Below are 24,892 nucleotides of genomic sequence, written 5' to 3' on the forward strand. Positions count from 1 at the left end.
AAGACAAATTGTGAGCCCTTGAACAAAAGATTTGGTGAGATTATCTCAAATTGTCCACATAGATAATGCACCAGGCAGGTATTTTGTGGAACTTAATTATCTTTATTTCTCAATAAGTTGAGGAAAATGTGATGATATATGGTAGGGCTGTCATGGTATCACGTTTATTGTGGCCAAAAGAATTCACGATATCGATATATCATGATATCTATAGAAACCTTGGGGGGGGGGGGGGTATCAGTCAAATGAGTTTTTACTTTGTTTATTGAGTTTTACGTTTTCACCCAGCGAACATAAGGATACTGATAAACGCAGGGCACAAGACTCTAGTTTTCTCCGTCTTCTTAGCTGCTATGAAATAACAAGAGAGAAAATACTGTCAAGTTCAACCGTATGATAAATAAATATTAATGGTAACACTTTACAATAAGATTTCATTTGTTAACATGAATGTATTAACTAACATGAAAGAAAAATACATTTATTACACAATTTATGAATCTTTGTTAATGTTAATAAAAATAGAGAGAAAATAAAAACATTCACTGTTCATGTTAGTTCATAGTGCATTAATGTTTACAAACACAACTTGAGATTTTAATAATGCATAAGTAAATGCTGGAATTAACATGAACTAAGATGAATAAAATGTGGAAATATTGTTCATTATCATTTATGTTATTTATATATGTTTACTAATGTTAACTAATGAACCTTACTGAAGAATGACCGCAGATAAGGCATAAAATGCATGGCACTTTCCAAAGTTGTTGGAATAATGCAGTATAACCATAACTGTTGTGATCAGTATTAAGATCATTTTTTTAGCTCCCAGACAGATCACATTATAAAGGTTTAAATAAAAATGAAGTAATACTTTTCATGTTTTGAATTAGAATCATGTTTTATAACATTTGGTTGATCACATTAGCAAAACTGAAGTTTAAAATCTGCTTTCACATCATTCAAAGTTGTGTTGAAAGTATCACTACTATCAACACCGCGGCAAAGATGCTATGATAACTGCCACTACATCTTAATTGTTCTTTGACATTCAGGGCACCTCAGGTTCACTAATGCCGACACACATATGTCAGAGCAGGTGCCAGAGACAAATGCATGATTAAATTGAGGTCTCAGTTTCACTATATTACTTGTTCTCTTTTTAATTGCAGACTAGTCATAACACTGCAACTCTCTCTCTCTGCCTCTGCCTCTGTCTCTCTCTCTCTCTCTTTCTATCTTTCTGTTTGTGCCTGGATGCTGTTATACTAAATTGAGCCAAAACACAGTTAAATCAATATTAGAAGGCACATTACTCAGAAAAATTTATCCTCAGGTTGACCTGCTTTTCTTCCTGGTTGGATGGAGAGAATGCATGTGTGTGTTGGTTTCTTGCAGTTGTACTTCAGTACAAATTTGTCCCCAGAAGTGTTCTAAATTTGACAAAACCTTACTTTGGAGATGTCCTCAATTGGAATTTAAAATTCTTATTATTATTAAGTGCATTATGGGTGTTGAAGTTTAACTATCTTTATTCACCACTGTCACGATCGGTGTTACAGAACACACAGGAGAGAGAACCAATTGCGGGTATGTATTTATTAAAGGGGCAATCCAAAGAATAAACAGTCCAGGCAGGGGTCGATATCCAACACATCCAAACATAAACAAAACACGAAGACAAGGCAAGGCAAGGCAAGGCAAGGCAAGATGACGGACATGAATTAACATCAACATTAAACAAGGACTCCGTGACTAAGACTCAGACAGACCAGGTATAAATACACAAAAGGATGATGGGGAAACAGGAGACAGGTGGGGAACAATCAATTAACTAAACAAGGAGGAAGGTGACCAAATAAGGAGACAGGAAGTGATAAATGATAAACACAGTGGGAACTGAGGACACCTAGTGGAAACCCAGGGAACACAACCCAGACACTGTGACAGTACCCCCTTACTAAGGAGCGGCTCCCAGACGCTCCAAGACAGACACAAAACAGAGACCAGGAGGGAGGCGGACAGGTGGAGGCTCAGGGGGAGGGACGGAGGGCCAGACTAACAGAAAGGAACAGGGACCGACATTAACACAAAAACAAAAGGAGAAAAAAAAAAAAAAAAAAACATGAAGCCCCCCAGGGCGGAGCAGAAGACCACCACACCCTTGTGGTCAAGGCCAGAGTCCTCCAGGGCGGAGCGGAAGACCACCACAACAGTGTAGTCAGGGCAAACGCCCCCCAGGGCGGAACGGAAGACCACCACGTCCGTGTGGTCAGAGCGGAAGGCCCCCAGGGCGGAGCGGAAGACCACCACACCCTTGTGGTCAAGGCCAGAGTCCTCCAGGGTGGAGCAGATGACCACCACGCCCCTGTGGTCGATGCCGGAGTCCCACAGGGCGGAGCAGCAGACCACCCAGTGACTTGACTTAACTCTGAGAGTTCAACGGTGACTGGCCCTGACTCTGGAGAGGTCACTGGCACCTGACTCGACTCCGGAACAGCATCGGGCACCGCCTCGGCCTCCGGAACAGCATCGTGCACCGCCTCGGCCTCCGGAACAGCATCGTGCACCGCCTCGGCATCGGGCACCGCCTCGGCCTCCGGAACAGCATCGGGCACCGCCTCGGCATCGGGCACCGCCTCGGCATCGGGCACCGCCTCGGCATCGGGCACCGCCTCGGCATCGGGCACCGCCTCGGCCTCCGGAACGGCATCGGGCACCGCCTCGGCCTCCGGAACGGCATCGGGCACCGCCTCGGCCTCCGGAACGGCATCGGGCACCGCCTCGGCCTCCGGAACGGCATCGGGCACCGCCTCGGCCTCCGGAACGGCATCGGGCACCGCCTCGGCCTCCGGAACGGCATCGGGCACCGCCTCGGCATCGGGCACCGCCTCGGCATCGTGCACCGCCTCGGCATCGTGCACCGCCTCGGCATCGTGCACCGCCTCGGCCTCCGGAACAGCATCGTGCACCGCCTCGGCCTCCGGAACAGCATCGTGCACCACCTCGGCCTCCGGAACAGCATCGTGCACCACCTCGGCCTCCGGAACAGCATCGGGCACCGCCTCGGCCTCCGGAACAGCATCGGGCCCCGCCTCGGCATCGGGCACCGCCTCGGCCTCCGGAACAGCATCGGGCACCGCCTCGGCATCGGGCACCGCCTCGGCCTCCGGCACCGCCTCGGCCTCCGGCACCGCCTCGGCCTCCGGAACAGCATCGAGCACCGCCTCGGCCTCCGGAACAGCATCGGGCACCGCCTCGGCCTCCGGAACAGCATCGGGCACCGCCTCGGCCTCCGGAACAGCATCGGGCACCGCCTCGGCCTCCGGAACAGCATCGGGCACCGCCTCGGCCTCCGGAACAGCATCGGGCACCGCCTCGGCATCGGGCACCGCCTCGGTCTCCGGAACAGCATCGGGCACCGCCTCGGCATCGGGCACCGCCTCGGCCTCCGGAACAGCATCGGGCACCGCCTCGGCCTCCGGAACAGCATCGGGCACCGCCTCGGCATCGGGCACCGCCTCGGTCTCCGGAACAGCATCGGGCACCGCCTCGGCATCGGGCACCGCCTCGGCCTCCGGAACAGCATCGGGCACCGCCTCGGCCTCCGGAACAGCATCGGGCACCGCCTCGGCATCGGCCACCGCCTCGGCCTCCGGAACAGCATCGGCCACCGCCTCGGCCTCCGGAACAGCATCGGCCACCGCCTCGGCCTCCGGAACAGCATCGGCCACCGCCTCGGCCTCCGGAACAGCATCGGCCACCGCCTCGGCCTCCGGAACAGCATCGGCCACCGCCTCGGCCTCCGGAACAGCATCGGCCACCGCCTCGGCCTCCGGAACAGCATCGGCCACCGCCTCGGCCTCCGGAACAGCATCGGCCACCGCCTCGGCATCGGGCACCGCCTCGGCCTCCGGAACAGCATCGTGCACCGCCTCGGCCTCCGGAACAGCATCGGGCACCGCCTCGGCCTCCGGAACAGCATCGTGCACCGCCTCGGCATCGGGCACCGTCCTCTGGGCTTTGAGGAACGGTAGACGCCTGTCTCCTCCTCCTCCGCCCTCTATTTTGGCGAGTCGGTGACACCTTGTCTGGAGACTCAGGCGTTGAGTCGGCCATCTTGTGCTGTGGTTGCAAGCTGGCGGCCATCTTGTGCTGTGGCGCTGGGCTGGCGGCCATCTTGTGCTGTGGCGCTGGGCTGGCGGCCATCTTGTGCTGTGGCGCTGGGCTGGCGGCCATCTTGTGCTGTGGCTCTGGGCTGGCGGCCATCTTGTGCTGTGGCTCTGGGCTGGCGGCCATCTTGTGCTGTGGCTCTGGGCTGGCGGCCATCTTGTGCTGTGGCTCTGGGCTGGCGGCCATCTTGTGCTATGGCTCTGGGCTGGCGGCCATCTTGTGCTGTGGCTCTGGGCTGGCGGCCATCTTGTGCTGTGGCTCTGGGCTGGCGGCCATCTTGTGCTGTGGCTCTGGGCTGGCGGCCATCTTGTGCTGTGGCCCTGGGCTGGCGGCCATCTTGTGCTGTGGCGCTGGCTCAGCAGCCATGACGTCAACCGTCTTGGGAATCTCTAGGATCTTGGACAGCGTAGCGAAATAGTCCAAGAATGAGTCAGCGGCCCTCTTGGGCGTTGGCGCTGAGTTGGCGGCCATCTTGCACCGTGGCGCTGGACTCGTGATCGCCTTGGGTTGTGGTGCTGTGTTGGCGTCCATCCTGCCTCGTGGCGCTGGACTAGCGGCCATCATGGGCAGTGACGCCACTGTGGCGGACGTGCGCTTCCTCTCTCCTCTCCGTCCGCCATGGTGAGACGGTGGCTCTAATCCATCCCACACGAGCCCCGGGTCGAAGGGCGGCCCTGGTTGAGAGCGGTGCTGATTATCCTCTCGACCACTCCCTCCTCGGCGACCTCCTCTGGTTCCCCGGAAAACCACCAGGCGAGTTCCTTCAAATCCACTCCTCTCCCGCACTGTGGCTGGGGAGGAGACATAAGCCGACATACCGCTGGCTCTTGCAGTGACGGAGTCCTTCTGTCACGATCGGTGTTACAGAACACACAGGAGAGAGAACCAATTGCGGGTATGTATTTATTAAAGGGGCAATCCAAAGAATAAACAGTCCAGGCAGGGGTCGATATCCAACACATCCAAACATAAACAAAACACGAAGGCAAGGCAAGGCAAGGCAAGGCAAGGCAAGGCAAGGCAAGGCAAGGCAAGGCAAGGCAAGGCAAGGCAAGGCAAGGCAAGGCAAGGCAAGGCAAGGCAAGGCGACGGACATGAATTAACATCAACATTAAACAAGGACTCCGTGACTAAGACTCAGACAGACCAGGTATAAATACACAAAAGGATGATGGGGAAACAGGAGACAGGTGGGGAACAATCAATTAACTAAACAAGGAGGAAGGTGACCAAATAAGGAGACAGGAAGTGATAAATGATAAACACAGTGGGAACTGAGGACACCTAGTGGAAACCCAGGGAACACAACCCAGACACTGTGACAACCACAGCCCGTTTCTCTGTTTTTCTCTGGTGATATAGACATTGAACTTTTATTAAAAACCCCTCTCTTCAAAAGTGAATTAGCCCCTTAAGGCCTATGTATATGTGTAGCTTCGTGGCTAAACTCTATACCCAGTTAGGTCTAATACAAGTTTGTGTAACAAGAAGCTCAAGTTAATCTTGTTGGAAAAATCATCTGCTCAGTTGCATTATAGAATCTTGTCAATCTTATTCAATTATCATAAGATTGCTACTGTTTTATTCAGTGCATAATCTCTCAATGGGTGCATGTTGGATATGCACATTTGTTGTAGTTGTTGTCTGCATTTTAATTAATGAAAATGTCACAGGCTTATTGGGGGATCTTAGTCCTTAAGCTTGTTTAAAGTGGTCTTCTTAAACTTGGCTTAGTGTCCTGCTGTTTCTTCCTGGGAAGATACACTATTGGTCTTCACGCTGGGGACTATTCACATAAATGATGTCTAGTGATTTTCACAGTCAACCAAAAGGGCAGTAATGGCTAAGAAGGTGGAAGAATTTAGATCAAGGGTTTATGAAGGTCACAGATGCGTAAAGATGAAGAAGGGTTGGGGGATTACATTTGCAAGTCACCACCACCATCTGCACACACACACACACACACACACACACACACACACACACACACACACACACACACACATATTACTCAGTAACAGATGCTACTGGGGGCTTTATGGATAGCGTTGAGGTATTTACCAACACATGCACGTTTTATAACAGTCTTGGATTAGCAGTTATGTCTGCATGAAGACCCATAAAAGAACCTTTTTTTATTCTGGTGTGAAAAACATTTTGAAGAACATTTCTTTAAAGAAACTTTTTCCACAATGAAGAAGCTTTTGTGCACTGGTAGTGTTCCATGGATGTTTAAAGGTTCTTCTCGGAAGTATAAATGCCTACAAAGAACCTTTAGTTTTAAGAGTATAGATGGTGTTAAATATGAGTTCAGAATCAACATCTATGCGGCTATGCATCACAAGAAAATGTAGATGATTTGTAATGGCATAATTTGCTTACTTGAGTGAATGAGTAGAATTATGTGTGTATATTCATGGTTTTGTTTCTTAATTATATTTGCTGTGGTGTTTGCCCATGCCCAGGGACCCACACAAACTCCCCTGTGCTATCTTCAACCTTGAGTAGAAGCGGGCATGGTAGATGCCATCGGAGCTCCCCCCGGGGCTGGCGTTTGATACAGCCCTGTACAACTATTGTAAAAGGTGGGGACTGTCCTCAGGTATGGTGTCAACCACCAGCCTCACCCCCATATACAATACCATTACTTTGCTGACCCATTATTTACCGTATTGCTCCATGCACCAGTCAAGTGTTGACTTCCTATACCCAGCATTATACCACCATTTACTTCCCCTTTTACAATTATTAGTCATTATCCATCATTGCATGTCCCTATAAGATAAGAGTATTAGCCTGACTTAATCATGCCTCTAATGTATATATTTGATTTCATTGCTGCTTTCCTCTCTTCCTTGAATTCCCCTTGAATGCAGATGTGTACATTGGCATGCAAACTCATGCAAACATAACATCTTGAAAATATTTTCCATTTTAGTTTATATCCCAAATTAGTTTGCAATAATATATATATATATATATATATATATATATATATAGTCTCTTATATTCAACGAGGCTGAATTTATTTGATCAATAATGCAGTAAAAAACAATAATGTTGTGAAATGTTATTACAATTTAAAAGAACTGTTTACTATTGGAATATATTTTTAAAATGTCATTTATTCCTGTGATGGAAAAGCTGAATTTTTTCCAGCTATTAGTTCAGTCTTCAGTTCACTTGAACATTTTCTAAATGCATAAATGAAATAAATATATATGTAAATACACAGAATTTAGTTGGGGACTAAAAAATGTTTTTTTTTTTTTTTTCTCGAGGTCATATGAAAGATCTAGTTCATCCAAAAAAAAAAAAATTTTCTTTTTTTTTCAACATGTTTGGTAAAAAATGTTAGCCTGAATGCACTGTAAGTCAATTTGGATAATAGCATCTGCTAAATGCATACAGTAAATACATTTTATTTAATTTAACATTGAATGGCAAGCTCAGATATTACTAAAAAGCACCAAAACTATCCGAAAAAAAGTCAATATGACTTATGCACAATATTCCATGTCATACAATAGCTTTGTTCAAAATGAGGTTGCTTGAGGTTACTGAAATGTTAATCTTTATTATGATTTGCATTTCACCTCCATATACCCTTCTTTTTGTGCATTGTTGTCCTCTAATGCTTCATGTTTTATTTTTTGCTGTACTGTCATGATTTAAGATCACTGGAACCTTATTAAGAGACAGCACAAATGAAGGTTAAAGGGATAGTTCACCCAAAAATCATAATTATGTTATTAATAACTCATCCTCATGTCATTCCAAACCTGTAAGACCTCCATTTATCTTCGGAACACAGTTTAAGATATTTTAGATTTAGTCCGAGAGCTCTCAGTCCCTCCATTGAAGCTGTGTGTACGGTCTACTGTCCATGTCCAGAAAGGTAAGAAAAACATTATCAAAGTAACGTTAGTCCATGTGACATCAGAGGGTCAGTTAGAATATTTTGAAGCATCGAAAATACATTTTGGTCCAAAAATAGCAAAAACTACGACTTTATTCAGCATTGTCTTCTCTCCCGTGTCTGTTGTGAGAGAGTTCAAAACAAAGCAGTTTGTCATATCCTGTTCGCGAATGAATCATTCGATGTAACCGGATCTTTTTGAACCAGTTTACCAAATCGAACTGAATCGTTTTAAACGGTTTGCATCTCTAATACGCATTAATCCACAAATGACTTAAGCTGTTAACTTTTTTAATGTGGCTGACACTCCCTCTGAGTTAAAACAAACCAATATCCCGGAGTAATTCATGTACTCAAACAGTACACTGACTGAACTGCTGTGAAGAGAGAGATGAACACAGAGCCGAGCCAGATAATGACTCGTTCACGAGTCAAGAACCGGATGCATCGGAGGGACTGGAGGGACTTTCAATGGAGGGACTGAGAGCTCTCAGACTAAATCTAAAATATCTTAAACTGTGTTCCGAAGATAAATGGAGGTCTTACTGGTTTGGAACGACATGAGGGTGAGTTATTAATGACATAATAATGATTTTTGGGTGAACTATCCCTTTAAATGTATTTTATGATATTTCCAGTTCTGTTTTTATATATACTGTATATACATCTATGTATATAACAATCAATTTTAAGTCAATTTTCTTTTGCTAAAATTGTCTGTTCAATTAAACACTTTAAGGTTAAAATGTGGCTGATGACAATAAGTCACAATTACCTAAGTGGATTTCTCTCCCCAACAGATATCAATGCTCAAGCAAGGAAGTTGCAAAGAAACCGTGCTAAAGGTACAATGACACTCCAGCACGGCTCCACATTTTGCCGCAGCCTCAGTGAAACCAGCCTTAACTTGGATCTGCCTGGTGAGGAACCTAAACGGTACTACTCCACCCTCCCAGGGCCAATCAGAGCACGCTCCGCACGAGATGCAGAGAACCGTAAAGAACGAGATGGGGGAGGAGTTAAACATTCACTCTACCAATCACCACACTTGCTGCTCCTTCAAGGGTACAACCAACAGGTATAGGCAAAAATCATAAAATATACATTTTAAAATATAATAAAATAGAAAACATTATTTTATATTGTAAATTAATAGTTTAAGTTTTTACAATATTACAGTTTTTACTGTATTTTTGATCAAATAAATGCAGCCTCAGTGAGCATAAAGAGTAAAAAAGAAAAAGAAAAAGGCCCCACTCCAAACTTTTGAGTGGTAGTGCATATATACTATGTCATATAATATATAAAACATCATATAATAATAAATACATTGGTAAATTTTGATTTGATGTGTTATGTAGGAATTTGTTTTTAAGTTGTTTTTAATCTGATTATTTTAAGTTTTTTTTCCTCATATATTGTATTTCTAGTGAGTGTGTGTGTGTTTTTCAGTTTGTGTATTTGCTTTACTTTTATTTGTCAGGATTGTCTTGTTTACCTTTTGAATCGAGAGCAACACACAGTTGGTCAGGAAACAGCATCAGCACGGCCAAATATCTGCCTGTCGTCTCCGGATGTGCTTCCACTTCACTGCCGAATACGTCGTGCATCGCAACGGCGCTCTTCCTCAGACCAGCAGTTACTTTTGGAGCCTGTCGCCCATGGCAGTGTACTGGTTAACTTCACGCGTATTGAGCGGCCCACTCCACTACGTCATGGGGATTTGCTGTCCTTTGGTGCTCATTACATCTTCCTATACAAAGATCCACTAAGTGCGAAACCACTTCCTGCCCAAACTCTCACTCGACTCCGAGCGCTGGCACGAATATGCGATAGTGAGTCAGCTGGTGTGCCTGAGAAAGGAGAGGCATGTCGTATGTGTGGCGCCGCATTACATGAACCAGTGGCATCTCGGCGCAGCTCTAAGGCACCAGTGCGAGGTGCACAGAAACGAAAGCTCCTGCTGGAATTTGAGTGGGCTCACGAGGATGCTCTGGTGAACCGGGTGCTGACACTTATTGAGCCGAGTGGAGATGACCACAAGCTGACACCAGCATATTTGCTTTGTCTATGCATCAAACACTCAGCTCATACATTTCCACCTGGCAGCTTTGGTAAACTATTGCTGAAAATTGCCAAGAGGATTCAGACAATAGCATGGGTTAGTACTCAGATCAACAGCTTAAATGTGTTTGTGTTATTTTTTTCCACATTAAAATAATTCTGTTCCAATTTAATATGCAGAGGCAAATAAAAACAAGTTAATTTTAGTAATACTTCACTGAAAGGTAGGGATGCACAATATGTTGGTACCATATTGGATAATATCGGTTTCGGATATTTATCATTCTGACATGACACTTGACATGCAGACAAAAATATATTTATGGTGGCCATAATTTAAAAAACCTGGTTCCTGTGTTTTAATTTAATTGTTGCCATGAATTAAGAATTATTTCTCATGACTTATTCATTTTTTTTCTTTGTTGTATCAAATCATGTTACTAATTAGTAAATGTTGATTGGTTTCATTTAATTCAACATAGCCACAATTTACTAAAACGAGGGAATACATTCTTAATACATTGCCTTGATTGAACTAAAACAAGGGAAGGAATTCTTCATTTGTGGGAACTAATTCTTAAATTGTGGCCTCAATAAATATATTTTTGTCTGCATATCATGTCTTGGGCTCTGTACAATATAGAACTATAAATATCTAATACCAATCGATAACAATAATTTAAACATCCAAAATTTTAGCAATATATTGTGCATCCCCATTTTTTTCTATTCATCATCCCACTTAAAATGAATCTTTAAAAACTCTAGTAATTAAATTATTAAATTAAATAATACTGTTATTATTCATTAAATTAATTTTACCTGATAAATCCCAGATGACCCACTGATTGATTTTCTGCTCTGAGTACTCAATGTTCCCTATATTTTTTTTATTGCTGAGCAAAACTTTGTATTGGGCGGAAATGTCGGTCGCCTGAGCAAAAACAATCTTTATACCACACCTGAACAGAGAAACACAAAAATATATAACTTTTAACTGTAATTAGTTATTTATATCTGATTAGACCATTGATGTAACTAAATGATGTACAGGTTTTCCCGATAATTGTTTTTTTTTTTTTTAACAGAATAATATACTGCCGTTCAAAAGTTTGGGATCAGTAAATTTTTTAAAGAAGTTTCTTAGGCTCATCAAGGCTGTATCTATTTGATAAAAATACTGATTATTATTTCACTAAATAATTTAGTAAAATATTATTGCAATTTAATATAAACGTTTTCTATTTTAATATGCTTTAAAATATCATGGTATTAGCTGAATTTTCAATGTCACATGATCCATTAGAAATCATTCTAATAGGCTAATTTATAATCAGTGTTTTGCTGCTTAATATATTTTGGGACCTGTGAAATTTTTCAGGATTCTTTGATAAATAAAAAATTAAAAAGAACAGTGTTTATAGTTGAAAATAAAAATGTTGTGTTACAATATACACTATGCTATTCAAAAGTTTTGGGGTCATATATATATATTAAGCAGCACAACAATTTCAACACTGATAATAAATCAGAATATTAGAATGATTTCGGAAGGACCATGTGACACTGAAGACAGGAATATTGATGCTGAAAATTCTGCTTTGCTTCACCAGGAATACACTGTACTTTAAAGAAGATATATTAAAATAAGAAACCAATGTTAGAAATTGCAATAGCCTAATAGTACACAATATTACATTTTTTTTTCTTTCTATATTTTTAGATCAAATAAATACGGCCTTGAATCAAATGTAATCAAATGGCTTTCCCAACTCATTTTTGCGTGTGCGTGGCACATTTTTTCTTTTGCGTGGCAGCGCGCGCACAGCTTAGAGGGAACATTGTAAGTACTGTAAGTCACCTCATTTATTCATTTGTCTTTGTTGACAAATGCATTTTCCTTTGTTGATTTAAACGCTACATAATTATCTGAATCATGTAATCTGTGAAAGTCTCTTTAATCTAGTCCCAATGAAACCATCCTGAAGCATTCAATGACTTGTCTTTAAACTCATGAATTATTAAAATCCAGTTTTAGAAGGTCAACTGTCAGCCACAATATTATTAACCATTCAAAGAAAAGAGCAAGAAGGAAAAGTCTGAAAACGTAGAAACGATACCAAGGTATTATACCTCCCACATGAAGCTATTAAAAATCATATGACATTAATTGCCGTCCATGTCTGTGTCTTGCAGGAGAAGACAAAGGAGTTGGCACAGAAGCAAGCTCAGCAGTGAGTATCATGTTCCACCTTATAATACTCACATATGTGCACTTTGAACATGTGACACTTTAAGGTCATGTGGTGCTGAAGGTCAGGCGGTCACTAATTCTGAAGCCATTGCCACTGAATCAAACCAGTGAATGCGTGTTTTTGTGTGGTTTTACAGTCAAGATCCTACCTCGCTCTCTCTGCTCAACATCTCAGACCTAGTACCTGATCTCCAGTTCATTTTCTTCTGGATGTCCAATGCCATCGAAATACTGTATTTCATTCAGCAGAAATCTCCTTCGTACATGCAGACTATTGAGCTCATGGATGATAAAGGTATGAAACACACTCTGCACTTGTAAAGAACGGATTGAAAATTGGGTCTATGGGGCCCAACAGGAATGGACTGGGACAATAAATCGGCCCTGGCATTTTTTGGTCTATGTGGCTCACCACTACTTCGAGATATATATATATATACCAGTTTTTGAAAAGTAAGATTTTTTATGTTTTTTGAAGAATACTCTTCTGCTCACCAAGCATGCATTTATTTGATCCAAAATACAGCAAAATCAGTAATATTTTGAAATATTTTTACTATTTAATATAAATTTCTATTTGAATATATTTTAAAATGTAATTTATTCCTGTGATTTCAAAGCTGAGTTTTTAGCAACATTACTCCAGTCGCATGATCCTTCAGAAATCATTCAAATATTCTGATTTGCTGCTCAAAAATTTTTTTTATTATTATTATGTTGAAAATAGCGGAGTATAATTTTTTCAGGTTTCTTTGATGGATAGAAAGTTCACAAGAACAGCATTTTTCTGAAAAAGTGTTCCTGTGGCTCAGTGGTAGAGCTTTGTGTTAGCAACGCAAAAGGTCATGGGATCGATTCTCAGGGAACACACACATATTGTTAAAAAATATATAGCCTGAATGCACTGTAAGTGAAAAATAATGTCTTTATCATAACTTTTGATCGGTTTATAGCATCCTTGCTAAATAAAAATATTAATTTCTATAATTTCCAGCCAAAAATAAAAAATAAATGATACTGACTCCAAGCTTTTTAATGGTATATGTATAATGTTACCAAAGCTTTTTATTTCAGATAAATGCTGATCTTTGGGTCTTTCTAGTCAAGTCAAGTCACCTTTATTTATATAGCGCTTTAAAAAAATACATTGCGTCGAAGCAACTGAACAACATTCATTAGGAAAACAGTGTGTCAATAATGCAAAATGACAGTTAAAGGCAGTTCATCATTGACTTCAGTGATGTCATCTCTGTTCAGTTTAAATAGTGTCATTTATTTGCATTTATTTGCAATCAAGTCAACGATATCGCTGTAGATGAAGTGACCCCAACTAAGCAAGCCAGAGGCGACAGCGGCAAGGAACTGAAACTCCTTCGGTGACAGAATGGAGAACAAAACCTTGGGAGAAACCAGGCTCAGTTTGGGGGTCTTTACAGGGCATCTGTATCTGGGGCTCTAGTTGTCCTGGTCTCCGCTGTCTCTCAGGGATGTAGAGGTCCTTTCTAGGTGCTGATCCACCATCTGGTCTGGATACGTAATGGATCTGGGTGACTGCAGTGACCCTCTGATCTGGATACAGACTGGATATGGTGGCTACGGTGACCTCGGAATAAGAGAGAAACAGACTAATATTAGCGTAGATGCCATTCTTCTAATGATGTAGCAAGTACATCGGGTGTTATGGGAAGTGTTCCCGGTTCCGGTTTCCCTAATTAATGCAGCCTAAAAATCCTTTAACGGATTTGGATATTAAAAGCATATTAGTATGTTATCTGTAAGCCAGGTTAAAGAGATGGGTCTTTAATCTAGATTTAAACTGCAAGAGTGTGTCTGCCTCCCGAACAATGTTAGGTAGGTTATTCCAGAGTTTAGGCGCCAAATAGGAAAAGGATCTGCCGCCCGCAGTTGATTTTGATATTCTAGGTATTATCAAATTGCCTGAATTTTGAGAACGTAGTGGACGTAGAGGATTATAGTGAAGTGTTGACAGGACCGGGCTAATATGGTCATACTTCCTGTTTCTAGTAAGATCTCTTGCTGCTGCATTTTGGACTAGCTGTAGTTTGTTTACTAAGCATGCAGAACAACCACCCAATAAAGCATTACAATAATCTAAACTTGAGGTCATAAATGCATGGATTAACATTTCTGCATTTGACATTGAGAGCATAATTTAGATATATTTTTGAGATGGAAAAATGCAGTTTTACAAATGCTAGAAACGTGGCTTTCTAAGGAAAGATTGCGATCAAATAGCAAACCTAGGTTCCTAACAGATGACGAAGAATTGACAGAGCAACCATCAAGTCTTAGACAGTGTTCTAGGTTATTACATGCAGAGTTTTTAGATCCTATAATTAACACCTCTGTTTTTTTTTTCAGAATTTAGCAGTAAGAAATTACTCGACATCCAGTTTTTTATATCGACTATGCATTTCATTAGTTTTTCAAATTGGTGTGTTTGGTGTGCACGAAGAAATATAGAGCTGAGTATCATCAGCATAACAGTGAAAGCTAACACCATGTTTCCTGATGATATCTCCCAAGGGTAACATATAAAGCGTGAAGAGTAGCGGCCCTAGTACTGAGCCTTGAGGTACTCCATACTGCACTTGTAAATTTCTATTGGATCTTTCTTACGGTTTAAAATGTTTTGACAGGTAGTGTTTGTAAGTAGCCTATGTATCACTCTCAGATCACATATTGTTAGAATAAAACGTCAGGCCCGACAATATTTTATTTAAATCTAGCTTTATTTGCACTGACCCATGGAAACCTCTATGAACACACTTGACTTGGCCAAAAAATCGTGGAGGACAAATTTATGTTTTATTAAAAAGTGTTCTACACTCATGGCGCAAGCACACAGGTTAGATGCCTGCCTCTGTTGGGAGTCCCATCAAGCACTTTACTGATTCAGCTACTCTCTTCTCCTCCTTCCTGGCTCTTTTTCCCGCTTCACTTACCGAAGAGCAAGCCTGTTTTTGATGAAGCTGCTGTGAGTTTGGGGTGATGCGATCTTTATAAAAACGGAGCAAAATGTTTCATCGCACCATCTATAACACATTGTGATTGGATATTTAAATTTTCAATACAGGAGACAAACCAGTGGGCCACTGGCTGCTCACTGTCCGTGTGTGATGGTCTCTGGCAAAACAAAAAACAATTCTGTCAGCCCCTAAGGTGCGTCGACCAACCGGGAAAATGCCCGGTATACCCGATTACCAATCCAGCCCTGTGGCCCAATACTGTCAAAATAAAAAAAAAAGATTAAATATACCGGAGGATTAGACTGTATAAAATACATAAAATATTGAATTTCTTCTAATTATGAATATTTCTTCTGTTCCTTATTGCAGTGGGATCTAAAGAATCTCTCCTTTCAGCAACAATATCAGCAAATGAAGAAGCTATGACCATACTAGAGGAACTGATCATGTACACCTTTCAGCAGTGTGTTTATTACATCACTAAGGTAAAGAATAGTGTTATGTTATATGTGTGGCGCCACCATTGTGAGATGTTACCAGGGCTGCTGGTAATCAATTATTTAATGTGTGTGTGTGGCTGCTAGTTTGCTTGCATATCATTTAGGTCTTCTTCTCCTTCACCTCCTGTCCTCATGCTCTTCTCTGTTTAAATTTTTTGTTTTATAGATGTTTTGTTTTTTAATTTATTCACTTTAATTGAATTATCATCTTAGTAAGTTAATTATTTACTTAATTATATTGGAGTTAATTTCCAAGATGAACTGCAGTTAATTAAATATTAGTATATCAATATTTTTTTAGTTTTATTCACTGCTCAAAAGTTTGGGGTCAATAAGATTATTATTATTATTATTATTATTATTATTATTATTATTATTGAAACAAAGAAACCAGTACTTAATTATTTAGCAAGAATGCATTAAATTGGTCAAAAGTGACAGTAAAGTCATTTATAATATTACAAAATATTTATATTTGTTGTAATATGTTGTTCTTTTAAACTTTCTATTCATCAAAGAATCCTGGAGAAGAAAAAAAATAATAATATTAAGCAGCCCAACTATTTTCAACATTGATAATAATAAGAAATGTTTCTTGAGCAGCAAATCAATAGATTCAAATTATTTCTGATTTATCATGTGACAATAACTTACAAAATAAAATAGTTAGAAAACAGTGTCTAATAACTCTAGAGCTGCAGGAAAATGACAACGCTGATGGAACCACAAGAAATCAAACCTTGGCTATATATATATATATATATATATATATATATATATATATATATTTAAAGAATTTAACACACTATATTAAATATAATATATTAAATTGACAGCCCTAAAAATAATGTCTGTCTCTAGGTGTCTGGTTATTCATGTCATAACAAATGTCTGTTCTTTACATTTCAGTCTTTGTACATTGTGTTGCCTGGCCTGTTGGACTGTAACCCATTTGGGATGGAGCCTTCATCAGAGCAGTGCCGGCGGGCAGTTGGAGTGTGTGTGTGTGCCGTGTGTGTGATGCCAGAGGCAGTCCGCAGGGTGGTGAGTGTGTTTCAGACTACATCAGACCTGCTGCAACAGTACCAGGTTCATTCAGAGATTCAGAGTCAAATGTTCGCCTACCTCTTCTTCTTCACCAACGTCTCGCTCTTCAATCAACTCATCGATAAAGGTTTGGACTTTAAACACATCCACCATGTTTGTAGTTTTTGTTTTATTTTATTGTTTTTGTACATTTTTTTTTTTGTGCCTGTACCGAATCCTTCACCAAATTCTTCTGGCATACTCTTTTCAACATAACATGCTTTGGGAGTTGGGACACACTTTTTTTAATCTCACATACTATTTAGGATGGATAGTATGAACATTGGGACACAGAATTTATGTCAGAATGGAGACTGATGAATTGGAGCAAAGTATTTATTCTGCCCTCTAGTGTTTAAGACACAGCAACCGCTGAGCCAATGCACTTTCCCTTAGGGAATACAATTTTCTTTCTTTCGTTCCAGATTGTCTTTTTTTCTTGGTACCTGACAAAACATATTTGATCAGTTTATTTGATATATTTCAAGACTATATTTATATTTTTAAATAATTTTGTTTCAGTCAGTGTTACATGTTGCAAAACCATCACCAGTTTCCTTTTCTAAAGGGCAGTAAGACACATGCCATTTTTGTGTGTTCACATTATTCATGGTCAGGTGAAGATTATTTCTTCAGACACTCATAATCCTCTTTATGTCATAACAGACAGAAGATCAGAGCTGGTCTTACACACAAACACCCACTTACACTCACACAATGTGACATGTTATACTGTAGTATACTTATCATGCTGAATTAATATTTACCTATGCTTCTTAATTTTATTACTAGTATTACAGTATGTCATGATTCTGAAAGTCGTGGCCTAGTGGTTAGAGAGTTTGACTCCTAACCCTAAGGTTGTGGGTTTGAGTCTTGGGCCGGCAATACCACGAGTGAGGTGCCCTTGAGCAAGGCACCGAGCCCCAACTGCTCCCTGGGTGCCGCAGCATAAATGGCTGTCCACTGCTCCGGGTGTGTGTTCACTGCTGTGTGTGTGCACTTTGGATGGGTTAAATGCAGAGCACGAATTCTGAGTATGGGTCACCATACTTGTCAAATGTCATGTCACTTTCAAAAGTGTTTGTTTAGTGTACTCATATGTATCCTTTGCTTAACAATTGAACATGTAATTGTGTGTTTGTAGGCCCTGCACGTGGCTGGTTTCAACGTTCTCGGGTCCTGCAGATCCAGGCTAGTGTGAAACTGCTGCTGGACTGGGCTAAAGGAGCAGGGCACAATCATCTCGCCCAGAAATTCTTTGCCAAGTTCTGTAGCGCTATAAGCATCCTGGCTACACCCCCTCAACAGCTTTCACAGGTAACGCAGTGAAGCTCTGTGTGTTGGGCTGTTCTTTACTAGGTTTTGTGTTGTGTTCACATACATTATTTGTGTTTTTGCATATGCCAATTATTATGATACTTTACAAAGGCGAAAACGAAAATATTAAACAGAAAATAGCATTGCACTGTATTTAATTAATTTTATTTTTTTATAGGAGAGAAATTTATATCGGTTTCATTAAAGTATAGGAAATCTGGTTCTTTCAGATCATTTTCAATCTGTCCGTGTCATTGTTTAGTAAAAAAAATAAATCATTAGTTTATTTGAGTTATTAGTTCATGCATATTATAAATATTTTTGTATTTATTCATATATTTCATTGCCGTTAGCTAAATTCATTTAAAGCTAAGTTTATTTAGATATATAAATTTTGTTTCTAAGTGGTTCTTAATATTATTAAAATGTTCTTCACACTGGTTTGCACATGGTTCACTGAAAGGTTATTTGAGAAACCAAAACTGGTTCTTCTATGGCATTGCTGTGAGAATTCCAAATTGGAACCTTGATTTTTATTTTGTATGTGTGTGTGTGTGTGTTTGTTGGTAGATGAGTTGGAAGGCTTTGTGTGCAGAGCATCCGTCTCTGAAGCCTGTCCAGCTACATAGAATCCTCACACAGTACCAGCTCATGGCTGAGCTCGGTCCTGTACCAATCTGGCAACCCAGCAATGACGATGAGGCATATATCTACAGAACAGGTAGACACATAAAAGGCATATAAATGAGTACTTTCCATTTTCTTTCCAGAGACATTGCACTTTCTAGTGTACATTATGCATATGCATCTTTTCAATAGTTGATCTACTGGAGAGTTTTGAGAACCACCCTCCAATTGTGCTGCCGAGTGCTGGATTCAAGGTGGACCTGGAGAGCGACAGTGTAGAGGACAGTATATACCGCCAACTACTTTACGTTCGTCACTTCCTTTGGGGTCTTCGTACCAAAACCCATTCTTCTAATGGCTGTGCAGACCGTCAGGATGCCCAGGTGACACATGATCCTTTAGGAATCATTCCGGTACGCTGCTGCTGTTTTGCTTCTTTGTATTTTTGTGGTATTAATCAGCATCTGGCTTTTGCAAGTCATTCTTAATAACTGTGAACTAATTGAAGGACTGTAGATTAGAACTTTTAAGATTTAAATTCTAGACGTGAGAGTAATTCTTAATCCGATTACAAGATTAGCTGTTTAAATAGCTTCCGGCTAAATTATTGGCCACGTGTGAGTCAGTTTACAAAGAAATTTTCCAGTGTTGCTACATTGTTTAAAGACTACCCAAGGATTATTTCATTGTTTATTTGTTTCTGTCATCAGTTTAATTGCCATGACAGTTCTTCCTCCACTCTGAGTATTGGTGTAATGTTGATTTATCTTTCAACAACTCAGGCAGTTGAAATCAACAAAATGCACATTTCCTATTATAAACCCTATAACTAAACACCTTTTTTATTACACTGGGAGATCAAAAACTATTTGAAGATAATAAAATTTCTCTAATGTATTTTGGATTTCCAGCAGAGGGCAGTCAATACTATTCATTTATATGGTAGACACTATATTAATGCATGTTTGCTGAAACTGTGGAGCCACTGTCTTCAAAACATTGTAGAAAATAATATAAAAAAAGTCATTTTCACCAAAGCAAAATTGTACCATTTTAAAATCATATTTTAACATCTCATCATTTCATTGAGTCTATAAATATACCAAAAGTCAACATGGAACCAGCATGTAAATAAATGAAAGGAATAACTGACATCTTTAAAGTTATTATTATTATTAAGGGTCGTCAGCTTCTGATTTGCTCTGTGATAAAATATCAATATTAATAAATGATGATAACATGGTAATTCTGTTCTCCAGCGTGAGACACCTCAGCCTCACTCCAGTCCACATCCAGCAGCTCCTTTGCGTGGGGAGGGTGAGGGTGAGGTGCGGGGCTCCTCAGTGGGTCTTGGAGGTAGAGGAGAGGGAGCGGGAGCTGAGGAACGACCACGAGACAAGCCTCCACACAGCATTCATTACAGAAATGGGACCAGCCGTTACACCAACCAAACCCAAGGGACAGACTCTTCCTGTATACTGACTCCAACTAATACGCCCCTCTGTCCGGAACACACGTATATACACTCCAACACACAGTCCAATCATGCCCACTACCCTGAGCATGCTTCACAAGAGCACACACATACACACTCTCACACAAAGTCCAATGGTTGCATGCGTTCTACTCCAGAACACAAGAAAATCAATGGCTTCATCAACAATGGCATTGAAGGCAAGTCAAAAACGCCTTTTGGGTCGTGGATGTGTGTGTTCTTTCTGCTAGATTTTGTCTTTTGGGTCATTCCTGTCATTCAGTATTTAAGATTAAATAAAAATGTATGTTTTTCTTTAAAGGAATAGTTCAGCCCCAAAATTTTAATTTGCTGTAAATTTACTCTCAGGCCATCCAAGATGTAGATGAGTTTGTTTCTTCATTGGAGAAGTTGACATCATTACATTACATTACATTCTCACCAATAGATCCTGTGCAGTGAATGGGTGCCGTCAGAATAATAATCCACATAATCAAGTAACACCAATCTGATAGAACTTTACTGATTTAACTGGATTATTTAAAAAAATGTTTCCATCATCAAACAATAGAGCCTACAACAGGATGGCAATAAAGACCATTTTTAATACAATTTTGAAAAATATTTTGAATAAGCATATACATTTCTTGATTTTTTTTATCAAACTGAATGTAATTTTTTTGAGTAAGTCAAACAATACAAGACAAAAAACAACAACATAAAACACATAATTCATTAAATCCATCACTAATACTTTATAATAATACTAATAATTCAGACAGGAACCACTTTGGCAAGTTTACTTTTTGTTTATTGAACACAATTTATCTTTGGCGATATGGTTCCTTATGGGGGTTCTTGCTCCCAGAATAACTGAACATACAAGAGCTTTAACATTAACCCCCCGGAACCATCAGCTTAGAAATACATGACAATTAAGACTCTTAGTAATGTCTTTAAAGCAAACAGTGATAATCATGTAGATGTGGCAGTGGGACGTCTATCCTGTAGCCTGGATATGAAGATGAGTGTCTCTCAGCAGTGAGGTCCATGCCAGCTAAGATTTAAAAGCCTTAGTGATCTGAAACAAAGAAGACGACAACCAGAAGGTGCGCAGTAATGTGCTCATGCTTATAATGGGGAGGGAGGGAGGGTTGCGAGCCGTTGAGCATGCTTACCGAGCAGTGGTGCCACGTATATATGTCCCGTGTCTAATAGGACAGTGGTAGTGATTGGAGCGATTTGACAGCTGACCGCATCAGCTGGTCACAGCCTATGCCTCCGTGGCCTGACTGAACTAACACTGCGCTCGATTAATTATAAATGATGCTAATGTATCATTATTAGTGAAGTGCTGTTTTTCTCACCAAAAACTTTCATTTCCTGGAGCATATTATTAAGGAGCTGCATTTTCTTAAAGGCATATTACAAAAGACTAACATGATAGAAAGGAGAGGACAATTGAGTTTAAATAAAAAATAAATTAATTTCCCCAAAAAAATTATTTTTATCAAATTGGGACATAATGAAGATATGAAAATGCACTGTGTAATAGGAATGACTCTGTTAATGTCTGCACATGTTAGTTTTGATTATTCAGTAACAGACATGTAATCGTGTCTGATTTGTGTACATCTCTTTAATTTCACTTGAACGAGTTTATGTGTGAATGCATGTGTTTATTTCTTATAAACACAGATTTCTATGTGTACAAGTCTGTCCGTTTTCTGTGTGTTTATTTTCTGCATCATTTAATAACTTTGCTTGGATGTGCAGCAGATGCATTCGCACATTGTGAACATATTGATTTTGTTTATTGGCCTGACTTCGGAGTCTGTGTGTGCGTCAAATAAGCACTGAGTCCTGTGTGTGTTTGTTTGTGTTGCCCCACTCCAGGCCCTTTGAGTGGTTGTGGTTTTCCTTTCCCTGTCCCTGTCTCTCATCTGGCCCCAAACTCTGATGATATCTGTTCCGTCTTTATAGTGGACCTGGATAAAGGACCTTACGGCCTGGGAATGGGACTTATCGATGGACTTGTGAGTCTACGCAGTATTGGTCTGCTGACATTTAACACTGGTGGTCAATGTTCTATGCCTATAACCATAACACTATAGATTTGTCCCAAAACCTAAACAGCATGTTGATAATACACACCATATACTGTAGGCTCATTGGAAAAATGTTCCTCTGCCTACATTTTTGTAAATTTCCGAAAAACGTACACTTCCTACAATTCACTGCAATTTCCAGATTAAATGAAAACTAGTGGTAATAAAACACCAACAAATTGTATTGCTTTTCACACAAATCATGATTACAATGGCAGCTTTTTGATTAATAATGCCATGTTTATGCATGGTTCCCTTTTCAATACTATGTAATGATCTCAAAACACATTTGTCATCCTGCATGAGTTGTAAACTAATTAAAACTATCATTTTGACAGCTACATCATCACATAACCAGCTCCATTAATATGATTTTTCTGATATAGTAAACTTAAGTAGCTCACCAGACATAAAGAAGGTGTTCAAAAACATGAACAGCAGAATGATGCTGCTTTATATCCTTATTTAGGCCAAATTAAATGCAGTATTACATCCTACATGGTAATCCCAGAATGTTTTGCAACAGGCTAATTTAAAATCATCCAATACAACTGACACATTAAGAGAAACTGTTATATTTATAGACAGCAAAGCAGCTTAGGTTTTGGAACAGAACTTGTATTTTCAACTTTTAATATTATCATTATAAAACAGCAAAAATAAAATACTTTTGCATTCTGTGCTGAACAGTTTCTATTTTCCTGATAGATTCTGATCATGTGTTAGATCATTTGCTTGCATGCAAGCTAAAAGTAGTGAAAAAAATAATTAAAATAACTTAAAGTTCTGATTTATATCGTGAGATGTAAAAAATACTATCTTGATGAAACTTTCTTTCACCGTGATTCATAATTTTCTGTTTTAAAAGAAAAAGGCAACAAACAGTTCTCTGTATTCTCCTTCTCGCAATATTTAGCACACCCCTCTGAACTCTCCTGGAATCTACATCAGGACACTGATTCCAGATGGACCAGCTGCTGCAGATGGGCGACTTTGCATTGGTGACAGAATCCTGGCAGTGAATGGAACCAGTCTCATTGGAGCAGACTACCAGAGGTCAGTGCTCTATATACATCATCGGCTAGCAGTTAATGTTTGCAATCAAAGTCTTAACTTAACATTTTCACCATACATGATCCTTTCCAATATAAATGTGATCCTTTAACCCTGACTTTTGTATCCCACTTTGTCTGTCTCTCACAGTGCTGTGGATTTGATTCGTCTGGGTGGAGGACGGCTCCGGTTTCTTGTCGCCAAATCAGATCTTGAAGTATCAGAAAAGATCAGTGCCTCTTCCTGCTGAGAGAGAAGCTGCAAATGTGACCCTCTACCTAGACGAAATATGAGGAGGACAGCGATTCCTCTTTTCCAAGACTGGAGAACAAGCACACTATAAGATCTCTCAGTGACTACAGCCCTGTACAATACTGCACTCTTTCTCATTCAGAATGACATTTTGACATCTCTGTCTTACCTTACCTCTTAGCCAGACTGGTTTTGTTTCTTCAATGTCAAGGAATACTGAAGGAGAAGGTATTTGTGCACATAATCTGGCTGATACTGTAAAAACAATATTCACAATATAGCAGACATGAAATGGGGCAAAAGTGGATCTTAAGATGGCTAACTTGCTCTTAAATAGAAACCAAACAATCTAGATAAACAATAAAACAATTAAATAAAAAAAAATCTTCAATGGCTTCGCTAAAAGGCACAAATGCGTCTTTTAACAAATAACCTTAATGGATGAAAAAAAAAAAATTGACATGAATCTCTTCCGAAATTTCTATTATTATTATTATTAACATTGATGGATAAAATCTTTACAGGTACAAAGCTTCTCTCTTTCAAATTGATAGTAAATTAAAACTTGACTGAAATACTTGATTGTTTCTACACTGAAAATTACATATGCTGAAGAACTACACTTCAAGAGCCTCATTTCATGTTGCAACCGTGTAAGTATCTTAAAATTTTCAGTTTCTTATGTTAGTAGTATTCAAAGTGGTATTGACTAAGTTGATTTACCAACAATCTGCATATATATAAGCATATTTCAAAATGATGAAGTGTTAATATACCACATATAATTCATTGTATAAACTGTTTTGTTTGTATTTGAGAGGACATACATCTGCACAAGTTTTTGAATACAAAAAAAGTGTTTATTTTTTCCATTATTTCATGTTTGTATTAAATATGTATTGCAATATTTCATAAAGGCATTTTTTTCTCAGTTGAACTTGTATTTTGGAATATTTATATAATATACATTGCTATTAAATCGAACGCTGAGACTTCATACTACACTTGCGTATCTTAGTGTTAGTATTTTAAAGAGCCGACTTCAACGTTGTCCAGGAGATGGCGCCAA

At 40.1% G+C, this 24,892-nt stretch overlaps 1 protein-coding gene across 3 annotated transcripts in view; it reads left to right on the top strand.

Moving 5' to 3' along the window:
• LOC132142356 (ras-associating and dilute domain-containing protein-like) overlaps positions 1 to 24,290 on the top strand; it is a 26,849-nt gene extending 2,559 nt beyond the window's left edge. For 2 of the 3 annotated variants that reach the window (XM_059552158.1, XM_059552159.1), the window contains 11 exons: positions 6,642 to 6,761; positions 8,896 to 9,173; positions 9,579 to 10,256; positions 12,356 to 12,393; positions 12,551 to 12,708; positions 15,773 to 15,888; positions 16,813 to 17,077; positions 18,137 to 18,309; positions 18,880 to 19,030; positions 19,129 to 19,319; positions 20,196 to 21,182. In XM_059552158.1, coding sequence (XP_059408141.1) covers positions 6,642 to 6,761; positions 8,896 to 9,173; positions 9,579 to 10,256; positions 12,356 to 12,393; positions 12,551 to 12,708; positions 15,773 to 15,888; positions 16,813 to 17,077; positions 18,137 to 18,309; positions 18,880 to 19,030; positions 19,129 to 19,319; positions 20,196 to 20,738 — 2,711 coding nt within the window. In that variant the 3' untranslated portion in view covers positions 20,739 to 21,182. Of the gene's footprint in view, positions 1 to 6,641; positions 6,762 to 8,895; positions 9,174 to 9,578; positions 10,257 to 12,355; positions 12,394 to 12,550; positions 12,709 to 15,772; positions 15,889 to 16,812; positions 17,078 to 18,136; positions 18,310 to 18,879; positions 19,031 to 19,128; positions 19,320 to 20,195; positions 21,183 to 22,306; positions 22,447 to 23,434; positions 23,575 to 23,721 lie in introns of those variants that run through there. The other variant, XM_059552160.1, reaches the window with a different exon arrangement.
• The last annotated feature ends 602 nt before the right edge of the window (positions 24,291 to 24,892 follow it).

This window comes from Carassius carassius, chromosome 6, assembly GCF_963082965.1.
Source record: "Carassius carassius chromosome 6, fCarCar2.1, whole genome shotgun sequence".
In the NCBI taxonomy this organism is placed as follows: domain Eukaryota; kingdom Metazoa; phylum Chordata; class Actinopteri; order Cypriniformes; family Cyprinidae; genus Carassius; species Carassius carassius.